We start from the raw sequence: 15,825 nt of genomic DNA on the forward strand, positions 1-15,825 counted from the left end.
GCATTTTTTAGTCTAGATTTTAGCTCTACATATAATTTGAAGTCTAGTCAAAGTGAATGAGCAGTGGCTTATTTCAAAAGAATGTCCCTAAATAATTTATAGAGATAAAATTCTAACCTGCTAAAGTGCAAAATGCTACATTTACAAATGCACCCAGTAGAAGAATGAGCTGCACAAGTGCAAGCAGTCTTTCACGCGAGCATCCACGCCCTTCCATTGCTTTCACGCCGCTTTGCTCCGCTGATAGTGGTGTATCAAAGCTATGGCTCACGCTCAGTTCAGCAGTGCAGCGATGTCCTGTAAAGAGAACCGTATTAAAAACGCCCTTTATCAGACTGCAGGCCTCGAATTACATCAAATTTGGGTCAAGGCCACTTTTTTGAGAGGGCACAAATCCACTGAAAGGGGCACAAATCTATCCTAAGGGGCACTAAGGCCAACGTGGAAAGTGCGCGTAAAATCACCTCACGCTGTTGTTTTCAAGGGGGGGGGGGGGATCCAGGATTTCTTCCTTAGGGGGGGGGGGCCCACTTTTTTTTTTGTCCCCCCCAAAAAAATCGCAACAACTCAGCCAGCCGCTTAATAAGCGGGGGGGGGGGGGGGGGGGGGGGGGGGGGGGGGGGGGGGGGGGGGGGGGGTAAGAGGACACTTTTTTTTTGGTCTCGAAATTTGAAAATTTGACATTTTGTTCCCTTTGGGGTGGGGGGAGGGGTGGGGGGGGGGGGGGGGTGAGGTCACCTTTTTTAGATCAGCCATTAGCATAATTTTGTGTGTGTGTGTGTTTCATTTAAAAAAAAAAAGGGGGGGGGGTTTGCTCCAAAATACAGACATAAAAAAACATGAAGGGGTGGGTTTAACGCCCCAAACCACCCCCCCCCCCCCTGCGTACGTGCCTGCTCGTCTGAATACAGTTCCCCTCCCTCCGCGCAAAGCGCGGAAGCTTTTACGTTTCATTAAATCATTAGAGAAAGAAGACGATTCGTTGTACCGTTTTTTACTCTTAATCCTCGTCTAAATTCACCCCCCCCCTCCCCCGCAAAGCTCGGAAGCTTTTACGTTTCATTAAATCATTAGAGAAAGAAGACGATTCGTTGTCCCGTTTTTTACTCTAAATCCTCGTCTAAATTCATCCCCCCCCCCCCCTCCCCGCAAAGCTCGGAAGCTTTTACGTTTTATTAAATCATTAGAGAAAGAAGACAATTTGTTGTATCGTTCTCGACTCTTAATCCTTGTCTAAATTCAGTTACCCCACCTCCTGCGCGATCGAAGCGCGGAAGCTTTGACATTTAATTTAATTAGATAAACAAGACGATTCGTTGTACCGTTCTCGAAAATAATTCTCGCCTGCATGAATACAGTTTTCCCCTTCCCGCGCAAAGCGCGGAAGCTTTTATGTTTCATTAAATTATTAGAGAAAGAAGACGATTCGTTGTACCGTTTTCGACTCTTAATCCTTGTCTGAATTTCAAAAATGTTTTTTGTCTGCTCCTTTTTCTTCATACGTCCTCTTCCTTTTCTCTCCTCTCTTTTTGGCTTTTTTTTTTGGGGGGGGCGCCCCCACTGCCCCCCCCCCCCCGGCTACGTGCCTGCGGTCAGATGAAAATCTTTTGATACCTTGTTCGCCCCCGGAAACTCATGGGTTGAAGGCAAATTACGGTCAGATAAGCATTCAGGGGCCCGCCTCAGGGCCCCTGGTGGAGTCGAGGGTGCGGAAACCCCTGAATTTCAGGGGTTTCAGGCATTTGATTACGGTCAGATGAACATGTTTTTATACTTCATTTGTGACACTGGCAGGACACTGCTTGGCGTGAGGTCCAGCGGGCGGAGCCCCAGAAGATCAAGGGTTTTAGGCACTAAATTGCAGTCAGATGAGTATCAAGAGGCCTGCCAAAGGGCCCTTGGTTGGGTCCCGGGGGCAGAGCCCACGGAAGCTCAGGGGTTTTAGGCGTTTAATTACGATCAGATGAGCAATTTTTGATACCTTATTTTGTTGAGAAACTGGTAGTTAACTATTTTTCTTTCTTGCTCTCTTTCTTTCTATTTCTCTTTAAAATGCTTTTCAAAAAAAAATGGGGGGGGGGGGAATTTCCCCCTTTGACATTTCATTGAATTATTAGAGAAAGAAGATGATTCGTTGTACCGTTCTTGACTCTTTATCCTTTTCTGAATTCCAAGGGAAGCGCGGAAGCTTAGACGTTTTTAATAAATTATTAGGGAAAGAAGACGATTCGTCTCGATCTCGACTACCGGTATTATTCTTTTCTGAACTCAATTCACACCCCTCCCGCGCGATGGGCGGAAGCTATGACGTTTGAATTAAAACGTATGGGAAAGAAGACGATTCTTTGTACCATTATCTCGACTCTTAATCCTTTTCTGATTTAATTCCAGACCCTCCTCCCGAGAAAAATCCAAGTTTTTCACTGATTAAAAACTGTGAAAACGCACCAAAAAAGGTCACAACGCGAAGTAAAGATGTTGAACCAACGATGGGTAAACAAAACTTCCCGATATTGATTGGTTCAAATAAAAAGGATGGATTAAAAAACTAAGCCTGAGTCATTACGGTTTTTGTGCCAAACATTTGGATGAAGACATTCTTTCATATCTCCGTATCGGCAATTAAGTCCCGCCAATTAATTTAGGAGTTCCATAGTGGAAATTAAGTCTCGCCAATAATTATTGTTTTAGATCTCCGTAGGGGCAACAAAGTCTTGCCGATTATCATTGTTTTAGATCTCCGTTAGGGGCAACAAAGCCTTGCTGATAATTATTGTTTTTAGAGCTCCGTAGGGGCAACAAAACCTTCCAGTAATTATTGTTTTTAGAGCTCCGGAGGGGCAACAAAACCTTGCCGACTATTATTGTTTTAGAGCTCCGGAGGGGCAACAAAACCTTCCGGTAATTATTGTGTTTAGAGCTCCGGAGAGGCAACAAAACCTTGCCGACTATTATTGTTTTTAGAGCTCCGGAGGGGAAACAAAACCTTCCGGTAATTATTGTTTTTAGAGCTCCGGAGGGGCAACAAAACCTTGCCGACTATTATTGTTTTTAGAGCTCCAGAGGGGCAACAAAACCTTGCCGATTATTATTGTTTTAGAGGTCCGTAGGGGCAACTAAACCTTGCCGATAATAATTGTTTTTAGAGCTCCGGAGGGGCAACAAAACCTTCCGATAATTATTGTTTTTAGAGCCTCGGAGGGGCAACAAAACCTTGCCGATGAATATTGTTTTTAGAGCTCCGGAGGGGCAACAAAACCTTGCCGACTATTATTGTTTTTAGAGCTCCGGAGGGGCAACAAAACCTTCCGGTAATTATTGTTTTTAGAGCTCCGGAGGGGCGACAAAACCTTGCCGATAAATATTGTTTTTAGAGCTCCGGAGGGGCAACAAAACCTTGCCGACTATTATTGTTTTTAGAGCTCCGGAGGGGCAACAAAACCTTCCGGTAATTATTGTTTTTAGAGCTCCGGAGGGGCAACAAAACCTTCCGGTAATTATTGTTTTTAGAGCTCCGGAGGGGCAACAAAACCTTCCGATAATTATTGTTTTCAGAGCATCGGAGGGGCAACAAAACCTTGCCTACTATCATTGTTTTTAGAGCTCCGGAGGGGCTACAAAACCTTCCGGTAATTATTGTTTTTAGAGCTCCGGAGGGGCAACAAAACCTTCCGATAATTATTGTTTTTAGAGCCTCGGAGGGGCAACAAAACCTTGCCGACTTATCATTGTTTTTAGAGCTCCGGAGGGGCAACAAAACCTTCCGGTAATTATTGTTTTTAGAGCTCCGGAGGGGCAACAAAACCTTGCCGACTTATCATTGTTTTTAGAGCTCCGGAGGGGCAACAAAACCTTCCGGTAATTATTGTTTTTAGAGCTCCGGAGGGGCAACAAAACCTTCCGGTAATTATTGTTTTTAGAGCCTCGGAGGGGCAACAAAACCTTGCCGAGTTATCATTGTTTTTAGAGCTCCGGAGGGGCAACAAAACCTTCCGGTATTTATTGTTTTTAGAGCTCCGGAGGGGCAACAAAACGTACCTTCCGATAATTATTGTTTTTAGAGCCACGGAGGGGCAACAAAACCTTCCGGTATTTATTGTTTTTAGAGCTCCGGAGGGGCAACAAAACCTTCCGGTAATTATTGTTTTTAGAGCTCCGGAGGGGCAACAAAACCTTGCCGACTTATCATTGTTTTTAGAGCTCCGGAGGGGCAACAAAACCTTCCGGTAATTATTGTTTTTAGAGCTCCGGAGGGGCAACAAAACCTTCCGGTAACTATTGTTTTTAGAGCCTCGGAGGGGCAACAAAACCTTGCCGAGTTATCATTGTTTTTAGAGCTCCGGAGGGGCAACAAAACCTTCCGGTATTTATTGTTTTTAGAGCTCCGGAGGGGCAACAAAACGTACCTTCCGATAATTATTGTTTTTAGAGCCACGGAGGGGCAACAAAACCTTCCGGTATTTATTGTTTTTAGAGCTCCGGAGGGGCAACAAAACTTTCCGATAATTATTGTTTTTAGAGCCTCGGAGGGGCAACAAAACCTTGCCGACTATCATTGTTTTTAGAGCTCCGGAGGGGCAACAAAACCTTCCGGTAATTATTGTTTTTAGAGCTCCGGAGGGGCAACAAAACCTTCCGATAATTATTGTTTTTAGAGCCTCGGAGGGGCAACAAAACCTTGCCGACTATCATTGTTTTTAGAGCTCCGGAGGGGCAACAAAACCTTCCGGTAATTATTGTTTTTAGAGCCTCGGAGGGGCAACAAAACCTTGCCGACTTATCATTGTTTTTAGAGCTCCGGAGGGGCAACAAAACCTTCCGGTAATTATTGTTTTTAGAGCTCCGGAGGGGCAACAAAACCTTCCGATAATTATTGTTTTTAGAGCCTCGGAGGGGCAACAAAACCTTGCCGACTATCATTGTTTTTAGAGCTCCGGAGGGGCAACAAAACCTTCCGGTAATTATTGTTTTTAGAGCTCCGGAGGGGCAACAAAACCGTGCCGACTATTATTGTTTTTAGAGCCTCGGAGGGGCAACAAAACCTTGCCGACTATCATTGTTTTTAGAACTCCGTATGGGCAACAAAACCTTTTTGAACATTACAAGTCGGGTTGGCTTACGATGACTATAATGTAGGCAAAACTTTTGTGGATTAAAATATTGTGGCCGTAAACGGTTTGATTTTGAAAAGGGCATTGCGGCCAGTGAGAGGGGCATGGCGGCAAATTGCCGATTGCCGGTGGGTAATTCGAGCCCTGAGACTGATGTCGTTCCTCTTTTGATTTAAAACATAGCCATAATCATGACTTGATATTTCTTATTTCATTTAAAAGCCAATGATTGCAGAGTTATTGTTGCATTTCAACAAAATAAATGAAAACATATCGTGCTAAATCACTTACCTGGTCGTGTTTTGCAGGAATTGCTCTGTTATGTTGCCAAGCCTTTTATCATCTTAAGGCGAATCTATTTTTTGTAGGGGAAGCAAGAGTTTTACTTCTTGGAGGGAAGTTGCTATGTCACCAGTTTTGGGGTGTATTTACTGTATTATCAGATAAAATTGTTCTATTTTATTTATGATATGGATATAGAATAAGAAATATTTGAAAATCTTCATTAAATAGGTAACATATTCGGTATTTTATGTTTAAACTTCTATTGGCACCCCCACATACATCTAGAGTGTTTAGTGCATGTGGGCGTGTCAATTGCAATATCATCGACCAAATCAAAATGGCCGCGCCCACAAGTGTTTATTTTGCTGCCAGGCTTGCCGCAATTCCAGCCAAAACATCTCGCTTTCGGACTACTCTATTGGTCAGTATTAATTTTTATGATTCAGACATAAAAATGTATAACAAAGTGTTTCTGCAGGATGTTTTGATAAGCTGCAGCTGCCCGATGTTGTGATTGTGAAGCCATTGATTCTAGACTAGACTACGTCGAAATGTAAAATCTGCATCACTCCAGCTCCAGGGAGCTCCGCCGCCCGCCGTCGAGGGAGGGAGGCGGAGCTCGAGCTCCCTGAAATTGAGTTTTTATTTATGTGATCTTCTTTTTCAAAATCATCCAACTCCAAATTGTTACTCCCCATATTGCTTAATATCTGTGTGTGAAATGACTGGATAGGTGCATCTTTGTCCAGTACATGAATGCATGCCCTTGTGACACTTGCTGCAGGGAGGAGGTGTCACTTATTTTGCTGCAAGCATTTTTGTCATCTTATATAAAAGTTAGACAATATAGTTATAGCTGGGCTAAGTATGATTACATTGTAGGTCATGGATAAAATTGGGTGTACTTCGATCATTGTAGCTTAGAATTAGGGTTAGGTAGAGAGTGTTTGTTCCAGGGTTAAAGTTAAGATTGTTGCCAGAGCATGTGTTGAAGTAGACAGAAATAACCATCTTATTTGGGTCATTTCTTTAATAAAACTGACATTTGTTGTCATTCCCCAATACAGATGGTAACCCAGAGATCTCGTACCGTAGGGGTGGCTATGAACATCTTTTCGTTCACGACATTTTCTTCCCGACTTTCTTTATTTAGATCTAATTTTCTGATTTCTAAATTAGATGTAAATTAGGTTGGTCTATATATCTCCTAATTACAGTTTTCAAAATTTGCTAACCTATCATAGAATGTGAAATTTTCGGACTTACTTATATGAATTATCCAATTTGTATCTTTGAACTGTGAAACAGTACGTTCATGCATGTTCATGCACTCGAACATAGAGCTATATGACCCGGCGGCCGATATATATTTCCGGGTCAATTCCTACCAAAACATAGCCAATGGCCAATCAGAGCACTCGTTTCGTGGGAGTTCGTTGGTCAAGCCGGGCTGACTCGTACGTAGCTACGGTAGCTATTGGACGTTCGAAAAGAAAAAATGAATATTCATCAACTAAAACCAAGCGGATAATGTTGACGACGAGACTTTCTTGAATTAATCATTAATTTAGGATCTAAATGAGCAAGCTATCGTAAGTCAAATAAGCTATATATATGTTATTTTTAATTTTTATTATAATTGCAGCAGTTATGAGGATGTAAAGAGTGAAAATCTCGTTGCATATCTCATTCATCGCGGTCCGGTCGAACCGAACCATTTGTTCTGTACAGTCTCTATAATCAGAGGTCTAGTGGAGCCAGACGTAGTCTCAGTGGAACAACCGACGATTAGAGAGACTGAAGCTTTCGGTCTAGTGTTGTAGAAGAACCCACTATTATAAGAGCAAGCTTGGATTAGAATCCTAATCTTTTTGTGATTTTCATCTTATAACACAGACAAGAAATGTTCTTCCATGCATCAACCGATCTGTTCTCCTACATCAGAGGAGGAGCTTCTCTGCAGAGAGCAGTCCATCACTCACCCAGATCACTCAGGTAGATGGTATCAGAAAGATCACTCTCAGCAATCCTAAAAAGAGGCAAGTTAAATCTTCATACTGATATATATCCATGCTCAAAATCAATTATGGCCTGGTTGACATGCTTGACCAGTGGCCAGTTTCTCAAAACCTTCATAAGTCTAAGTTCATGGACATCCCATACATACGTGTGTTCACTCTATAACACACATTTCAACAGGATGTCCAAGAAGTTAGACTTATGACAGTTTCGACAAACGGCCTCCAGGTATTTGCAAACCCCTCCAGAGTAAGATCCCTAATTATCTTGACCTTCACTCTCGCTTCCCAGGAACAATGATGTAATTGAATGTCCTCCCACATGCAAGAAAAGAAGAAGTACCAGTAAACCACAATGTATTCAAACCTTAATATATTATTAATTAGTAATGGAGTATAGTAATGTCCCTCTCTGCTTGACCAATGGGACATAGTCGAGAGATGCTCTACCAGGGCTCTGTTAGCTGATCATCGTAACTCATTGATAATGATAACATCAAGAATAAAAGTAACCAGGTGATGCTGCATTCATAAAATTTGTTAAGCATTTTAGAACTTATGCCATCTTCATTTTTAAATTGGGTGAGCATACTATTGTTCAATGAGACCCTATTTTTTTTGCCCTAGACTTTATGTTTAATTGGCTTTTCTCACTCTACTTTTATATACAGGAATGCCCTATCTCTCGCCATGCTTACTGAAGTGACCAAGGAGTTAACTCGTGATGTTGATGGTGGTGACCTTAGAGCTATCATCATTGCTTCCGAGGGACCGGTCTACTCAGCAGGACATGATCTCAAGGAATTGGTGAGTTCTACCGGGTTGTCTTTCAAGATTCTGTGGAGTGTGGACTAATTAAAAATTTATTTTGTATAACAGTCAAACCTGCTTTAAGGACCACCTGTCTATAAAGACCACCTGTCTGCAAAGACCACATTGTTGGTTTCCCTTGAAATATGGGTTTCTTATTGAAACATGTACTAAAGGAACCTGTCTAGACAATGACCACTTTTTGTGTTTCCCTTGGGCGGTCGCTATAGACAGGTTTGACTGTATAGTACCTTAGGAGTTAAATTTTGTACAAGTAACCAACACAATTGTCAACAGTGCGTTAGTACGACAGTTGATGGCTTTAATTGTGATTCTTGGCTATACATGTGTTCGCTCTTTGTTAGGGAGCATTCCAGCTAGTTGCTATTTTACAGGTGCACTAGCTCATACTGATCCAATCATATTGACATTTGCATCCTACCTTGTACCCATTCAACCCCTGGGTAGGGAGAAGCAGTATAGATTATATGTCTTTCTCAATGACATACATTCCAAGGCACAAGAGTAAAACCATGGTCAACAAAATGATGAAATGAACCAAAGTAGCCATATATGTCCAAGAGGTTATCCCCCCACCCGTCAGGCCCAACCATTTGATTAGAATTAGATGCTGCTTGTAATTATCAGTTGATTAGTATTGATTAGTATTGTTTCTCTTTCATTGTTGCTCTTTCTGTAGACAACGGGTACAGGGCGTGCTTACCATGCCCAGGTGTTCAAGAAATGCTCTGAAATGATGATGCTGGTTGAAGATCTTCCGATCCCTGTCATTGCTCAAGTCAAAGGTATTAATCTGATGCTTACATTTGTTTGTTTGTTTTATCTGAGTGACTGTCTCAGAAGGCATGTGTTTGCTTGTATAAGTAAGCAACCAGAGGACCGATGGCTTTAGGTCCTCTCTGATGGACTTGATAATGAGGATTAATGCCATACCAAAGGGCAATATCACATCTACTTGATTTTAAACAATTTGCTCTGTTTCATTGAAAATTTGGGCATAGCTATCTTCCTTGAATTTTAAGTTCACAAGAAAGATAGCTTTTCCCATTTTAGAAAGAAAAATGTAGTCATTTTTAGAATGATTAGTAAGTTCACCTCTAAAATTGTTGGGCAAGGTTTGCTACATGTACCTACAGCATGCAATGTTTTAAATATATACTTTCAAAATGACATTGATTTTTTTTGTGCTCAAAATCTTGAGGTCTAAGTTTAGACTGTTTAAAGTATGAATTGATCTGGTGGATAGAAATTATCTTAAGCACTGGATTACTCTTACCTCTAATATCCAAGCACACTTTTCAAGTTTCTAAGGAAGTTTAAAATTGTCCATGTAGGACTTGATATTGAGCAGTACCAATGTTGCTCCGGCCTACCAAAATTAAATACCAGGAAACCGAAATGGGCACAATTACAGCTATGTCTTACAGTTATATATGGTATCTCTTTCTTGAATAAGTACTGATGTATGTTCTCTTGTAGGTCTTGCCACTGCTGCTGGATGTCAGCTGGTAGCGAGTTGTGATATTGCTGTGGCTGCAGACACTGCCAGATTTGCTACCCCAGGGTAAGGACTATGGCCGTATTAACCTTTTTTCAATAATTATTTTGTAACATTGTGTGTACATTTGAATCGTGAATAATCAGCGATTCAATCCCAGAAAACTGATGGTAGCAATTGTTTGAGAACAAAATCTAATGGTTGGATTTATTAGGGTAGAACCTTTGTAAAGTAATCTTCTTCTTTTGTTTGAGCCAACAGAATTTATACATACCAAAACTGTTGGAAACATCAAGAAAGTTACCATCTTTCTCTGGTGGTCATGGTATCCGTCCCCCCCCCCCCCCCCCCCATCTTAAGGGCCAGGACCCAGTGGGTTAGTTATTCACAGGCCCATCACCCCCAGCCAAGTATGAATCTACACTCAATGCCATGACTAGCAGAAAAAAAGGAATGTAAAGTAGTAAAGTAGTAAAGTGAATACATCTGTTAATTTTCACAAAGATTTACCAGCCCTCTCATTTTTTCCCCATCAGTATATCGGTAGGTTTGTTCTGTTCGACACCAGCCGTGGCCTTAGGCAGATCAGTCCCTAAGAAGATCGCCATGCAGATGCTCTTAACTGCTGAACCTATATCAGCCGAGGGTGAGTGGAACATCATTTCAGTTTTGAGAGTTAGGACTACGGCTTGACGAACAAGCCTCCTTTTATTCTTCATGCAAAGCATGCAAAGGGACCATGTCTTCAAATTAGTCACGTACATGTAAATCTAGGCAGAAGGGGTGGGGGGGGGGGGGGGGGTTATTAATAATATTGAGCAATATTCATCACATTCTAATGACCTTGATGCATTTGCCTCTTGAGGTCTCTGTAAAAGATTTATTGTTTAATTATTCCTTTTGTTTCTAATGGTGAGCATGAAATCTCATACGTGCCAGCTAGGACTGATCCAGAAGACCCCTTCGCAATGCTTTTTTTGTGGTGGGGGGCGGGGGAACATGAATTTATGAGCCACCATCCCTCTGAAATCATGTGTGAGAAAGTGTGTCGCAATGACATCATGTTGCCAATTTGATTACCCAGTTTAAGATGAAAGCTAGTATCATCTTCTGATAGCGAACTGTAAAGAATTATGCAGTATTATGTTTATTTATAAATACCAAATTCACAATGAATTTGTCAAATATTTGTTTCATTATTTTATTGTATTTGATAGGATAACATGTATTATTGCCTCTTAGATTTGCCTGTATAATGTAGTTTTACCTATGTCTGTTTATCTATGCGTATTGTGTTTTTATGTAGATGCTCTCAAACACGGCTTGGTCAGCAAGGTCGTGCCTGAAGAAGCAGTGGAGGAAGAAGTGAGTAGAGTGGTTTGTTGACATACCTAACAAAGCATCAGCTCTTGAAGATGGTATAAAAGAAGAAGAAAGAAACAGAATAGATTGCATAAATTCTGCTGTTTTAAATGAGAGACATTATCAGGAGAATTTGATTATTCCTGTCTTATACAGGTTTGATTGATTTGCGTGGATTACAAGTTCTCCAATCATTCGCAAACTTACAATCTCCTATCTCCTGTGTACGGAGTTGCGATTGATATTAAATTCAATTTCAGTTGGTTTAAATTTGAATAAAATCTGTGTCATCATGGCTCATCCTGCAAGATTAAAGATTACCCCTTAATCCACTTAAAGGGTACATTTGTTAAAGTAGACTTTTTGTGTTTTTCTTTCTCCTAGACTATGAAGATAGCCAAAAAGATCTGCGAGTACAGCGGATCCGTCATCTCTCTAGGAAAGGCTTGCTTCAACTCACAAATGAAGATGGACAGAAATTCGGCCTATGAGTAAGATATCGTTATGTAGTTCATATCCGCAATTTAACCAAGACAAATATTTCGATAAACGTAATTTATTCAGTGACCACTCGCAATTATAAGAACGTGTGACTGCACGTATTTAGAAAAAAACAAGTCCTAAATACTTGATGCTGATATAAGCAAAGTTGAATTTGATTTTTGTTGTAGCAACTTTTTATGAGAGACCCTTTAGGCCTGTGACTCAAATTAAGTAAATGAAACTGCAGTCTAATTGATCCTAGATGGGATCCCTGTACATGTGCAATGCATTGGAGTGAATGAACCGTATGCAGAGTTTCTGTTTTGTGCATGGGTATATCTGACATACCAGCTTTGAACCATCTAGGAAAATCTCTCTCACTCCAATTCATTAACGGCATACATAGAACTATCAAAAAGTGATTGATTAAGTTCACAAGAAAATCTTGCTTGGACCCTTCATACTGAGTTGTTGCTTTAGGCAATCGTAGATACTACTTTAGTATAGTTTTGTAAAGTTGCTAAAGATCTGAATCCAAGTCATTTCAGATATTTGAATTAAAGTGGGACTCTCACTCAGTGTTTGACGGCATATATATTTATTTATTGTGATTGTGTAAAATGTCTCATTGTGTTTTTCAATTCATATTTACCTAATTTTTCTTTTAACGTTTCTTTTTCTACCTGCAGTCATGCCAGTGATGTAATGGTGAACAATTTATCCCTGGTGGAAGGACAGGAGGGAATTAATGCATTCGTCAATAAGAGGTCACCAGTCTGGAGGCATGGCTTTGACAAGGCCCATGAATGAGCTCCCTTCTCCTTCTCCTTTTCACTCTCTTTGTCTCTCTTTCTCTCTTTCTTCAAAAAGTCCTTTGCTTGTGTGATGAAGTACAGTACCAAGTCTTCCGTTTTACCTTCATGAAGTGTAGTATTGTGGTTGCATCTTTAAATCATACACTTCTTATTGCATCCACATTACAGAGAATGAGGCTTTAAAAAAAGTTTCCACTATACAGTGCGAGTCAAAAAAAAGTTTACAACTAGAAAATTGCAAACAATGCCTCATGTTCATCCCAGCATGAACACCTACCACACAAAAATGATACCAAATGATTTGGGATAAAACACATTTTCATAAGATGTATAATAATTTACTGTTCATAATTAGCAATTTTCTAGGTGTAAACTTTTTTTGACTCACACGGTATATGAGGAATTAGGTGTGCTAAAAGATGGGGGAATTGATCCGCAGCTCTCACCACTTCTGGATTATAACAATTTATAAGATGATGACGTGGATCCTAATCAAATGATTGGTTGAGAGCGTACACGTGACCAGGCATTTATTTTGCCTAACGCGTAATTTGGATAATGACGGTCATTATCCAATGGTAATTAGTAAAATCATGTTTATAAAACATCATTTTATAAAACAAATAAAACATAATCTTATAAAACAAATAATACACATCATTTTGTCCGGGCGTTAGTAAAATTACCCACACTCGGTACCTTCAAAACAGTCCAAACACCCTCGGCTATTGTCTCGGGCATGTTAGACTGTTCCAAAGGTACCTTGTGTGGGTAATTCTTACTAATGCTCTCACTGCTGTGTATTATTTGAATAATAATTTCTAAGACTGCAATGTAATTGCCATGTATGCAATCGGGTCATTTGGATGATATTGGAATGGATTGTCTGTAGATGAAAAATTTAATTTACACGTAAATGCACAACATTTATCAATGCTGTCTTAACCCTTTATGAATGGTTTTCATTGTGGTTATACAATGTATTTGTAATTTGAATAAATCAAGAAATCATGTATAAATTGTATATTGAAAAAAATTAAATATATTTTATCAGATCTAAGTATGTGCTGTATTCAGACCGTTTGTGTATTCTGATCATGACATGTACAACTTGTTTTAAAATTGTTTGGTTGAGGTAAAGAGTGTAAAACCAGCCAGGTTCAAAATCTGAATTATGTTAATATCAGATGGTGACTTTACCGGTTTATCCAAGACGTACCCCGATTGATAGTTGTACTCATCTACAAAAACAATTTCACCCACACACACACGCACACTGGCCTTCTCATACATACCCCACTCTGATTGATACAGTTGTACTTTTCTACAAAAACATATTCACACACACACATAGTTGGGTTCATACTATCAACAAACAAACAAAAAAGAAGAACTTTTACTGATTCATTGTAAATTTTTATTTGGAAATATATTTTAAAAATAATTATATATGTACACATACATTTACAATGTAATTTTCACAATTACAAATAGACTCTACTTCTGGAAAATGAATACAGCATATGATGAAATGCCATTAAATATTGATAAATAATGCGAAATGACACTGCAAACATGGAAAATGAAGAAATTGGAAGTAAATAATATTGTGACTTGTGGAATGCGTTTAGAGCTTACATTGTAAAGAAACCGCAAATGAAAAACATCTATAAATTAAAGAAGACTTGGAGGTCACATCTCATTTCTAGAAAAATAACTGCCGTTTAAGCCTAATTATACTTTTTATACGCATGCCTTCTTCTTTTCATGCAGAATATCATGTACTGGATTGTCAATATTTGAAGAAAAAAAAAACCTCATAACAAACTAAAAATCAAATTCAAGGTTTGAGTTCATAATGAAAGTCTTATAGTCGGCATAGTACAATAATGTTTGTTTTTTCAAATCACTTACAACAAAGCTATACAAAAATTTGGATATATAGTAACAGCCTCGATGTATTAATAATAAATAAATTATATCATAAGGATATCAAATTACTGTTTGAAACAACTAAAAAAAAAAATGACCACAGAAATTGTACATAATCACAGACGATTACCTACAGTTTTTGTATAGAGCAGCATTTTTTATATTCATTCTAACAATTGTTACTCCTCTAATATGAATAGGTCTATGGCAATAGTATCTAAGGAGCACACTCACAATTTTAAAGGTACAATAATCATCTAACTTCATGTATGTAAGGTACTGGCTATCGGCCAATAATGACTAGTTAATAAATCATAGAGTCCTTATGAAATTACACTTGTAACACATGTCTTAAAAGTGAGGAAAAATCAATCTCTGATAGTATGTCCATTTATACAAACATAGTCTGGAATGTTTCGATTATATTGAGAGATGTAAATCATTAACGTCTATAATTTTAAATTTCTCCTGGTTAGAAAAGAACGTCTCTTTGCAAGGAATTTTTCTGCTGGAAAATTATAATCCTAGTCTTGTCTAATTTTTTTTCCTGCTAAGCATTTATATATGCAAACAAACAACCAACATTGCAGACCACTCATTAAATAACCACTGCAAAAAATAATGCTAAATACCATTGTGAAATATACTATGAAGTTTATGAAACGCACATGTACCTATATAACGATGGTCAACAATTAATTTTCTTCTGCAGCATTCAAATAAAATCCTACACGCAGTATTGTACACACAGGGATGCCATTTAGAATTGATCAGAGGGCCTGAAAATCACCTAGAATGAGCTATTTTGTACACAAACTAGATGGAATTTTGACTGCGCGCAGTCAAAAATGATGCCTCCGCCATAGAGCAACTTTACAAACCAAAACGAAAGCAATTTTTAAAATTCAAGTTTGATTGTAATCCATCTGTCGGTTTTAATAATAATGCATTCACAAGCTATTTATAGTCATACATAATGAGCCCCATGACCTTTGACCTGATGACCCTAAAATCTAATCAGTTAATTGGCTCTGCAAGATACATATATACATGTCTTGAGTTTGATAGTAATCTGTCTATTGGTTCTCATTATAATGCGATCACAAGCTATTTGTGCATACATAATGAGCCCTGTGACCTTTGACCTCGTGACCCCAAAATATAATCAGTTCATTGGCTCTGTTAGATACATACATGACCCAAGTTTGGCAGGAATCCATTGACCGGTTCTTGAGATAACGCGATCACGAGCTATTTTTGTAGACATAATGAGCCCTGTGACCTTCGACCTCGTGACCCCAAAATCTAATCAGTCCATTGGCTCTGTTAGATACATACATGACCCAAGTTTGGCACGAATCCATCGATCGGTTCTTGAGATAACGCGATCACAAGCTATTTTTGTATACATAATGAGCCCTGTGACCTTTGACCTCCGACCTCGTGACCCCAAAATCTAATCAGTTCATTGGCTCTGTTAGATACATATA

General features: G+C 39.3%; 2 protein-coding genes across 6 annotated transcripts in view; one reads left to right on the forward strand and one right to left on the reverse strand.

The window, feature by feature from the left end:
* LOC100892278 overlaps positions 1-5,513 on the reverse strand; it is a 36,596-nt gene extending 31,083 nt beyond the window's left edge. For all 5 annotated transcript variants that reach the window (XR_004062145.1, XM_030974977.1, XM_030974976.1 and 2 more), the window contains exons 1-2: positions 5,403-5,513; positions 118-297 (exon numbers count right to left, since the gene is read on the reverse strand). Coding sequence is in view for 4 of the 5 variants with exons in the window: in XM_030974977.1 (XP_030830837.1) it covers positions 118-217 (100 nt within the window). In the remaining variant the exon portion in view is untranslated. The remainder of the gene's footprint in view (positions 1-117; positions 298-5,402) is intronic.
* Positions 5,514-5,688: 175 nt separating this feature from the next.
* Positions 5,689-12,677, forward strand: LOC592341 (enoyl-CoA hydratase domain-containing protein 3, mitochondrial). The gene is made up of 9 exons (XM_791870.5): positions 5,689-5,817; positions 7,293-7,435; positions 8,086-8,221; positions 8,925-9,030; positions 9,725-9,809; positions 10,280-10,389; positions 11,050-11,108; positions 11,490-11,596; positions 12,278-12,677. The coding sequence occupies exons 1-9, from the start codon at positions 5,734-5,736 to the stop codon at positions 12,396-12,398; spliced, it is 951 nt and encodes a 316-aa protein (XP_796963.3). The 5' UTR covers positions 5,689-5,733; the 3' UTR covers positions 12,399-12,677.
* Positions 12,678-15,825: the final 3,148 nt, after the last annotated feature.

Source organism: Strongylocentrotus purpuratus, unplaced genomic scaffold (assembly GCF_000002235.5).
Source record: "Strongylocentrotus purpuratus isolate Spur 01 unplaced genomic scaffold, Spur_5.0 spur5_scaffold_7, whole genome shotgun sequence".
Taxonomy (NCBI): Eukaryota; Metazoa; Echinodermata; class Echinoidea; order Camarodonta; family Strongylocentrotidae; genus Strongylocentrotus; species Strongylocentrotus purpuratus.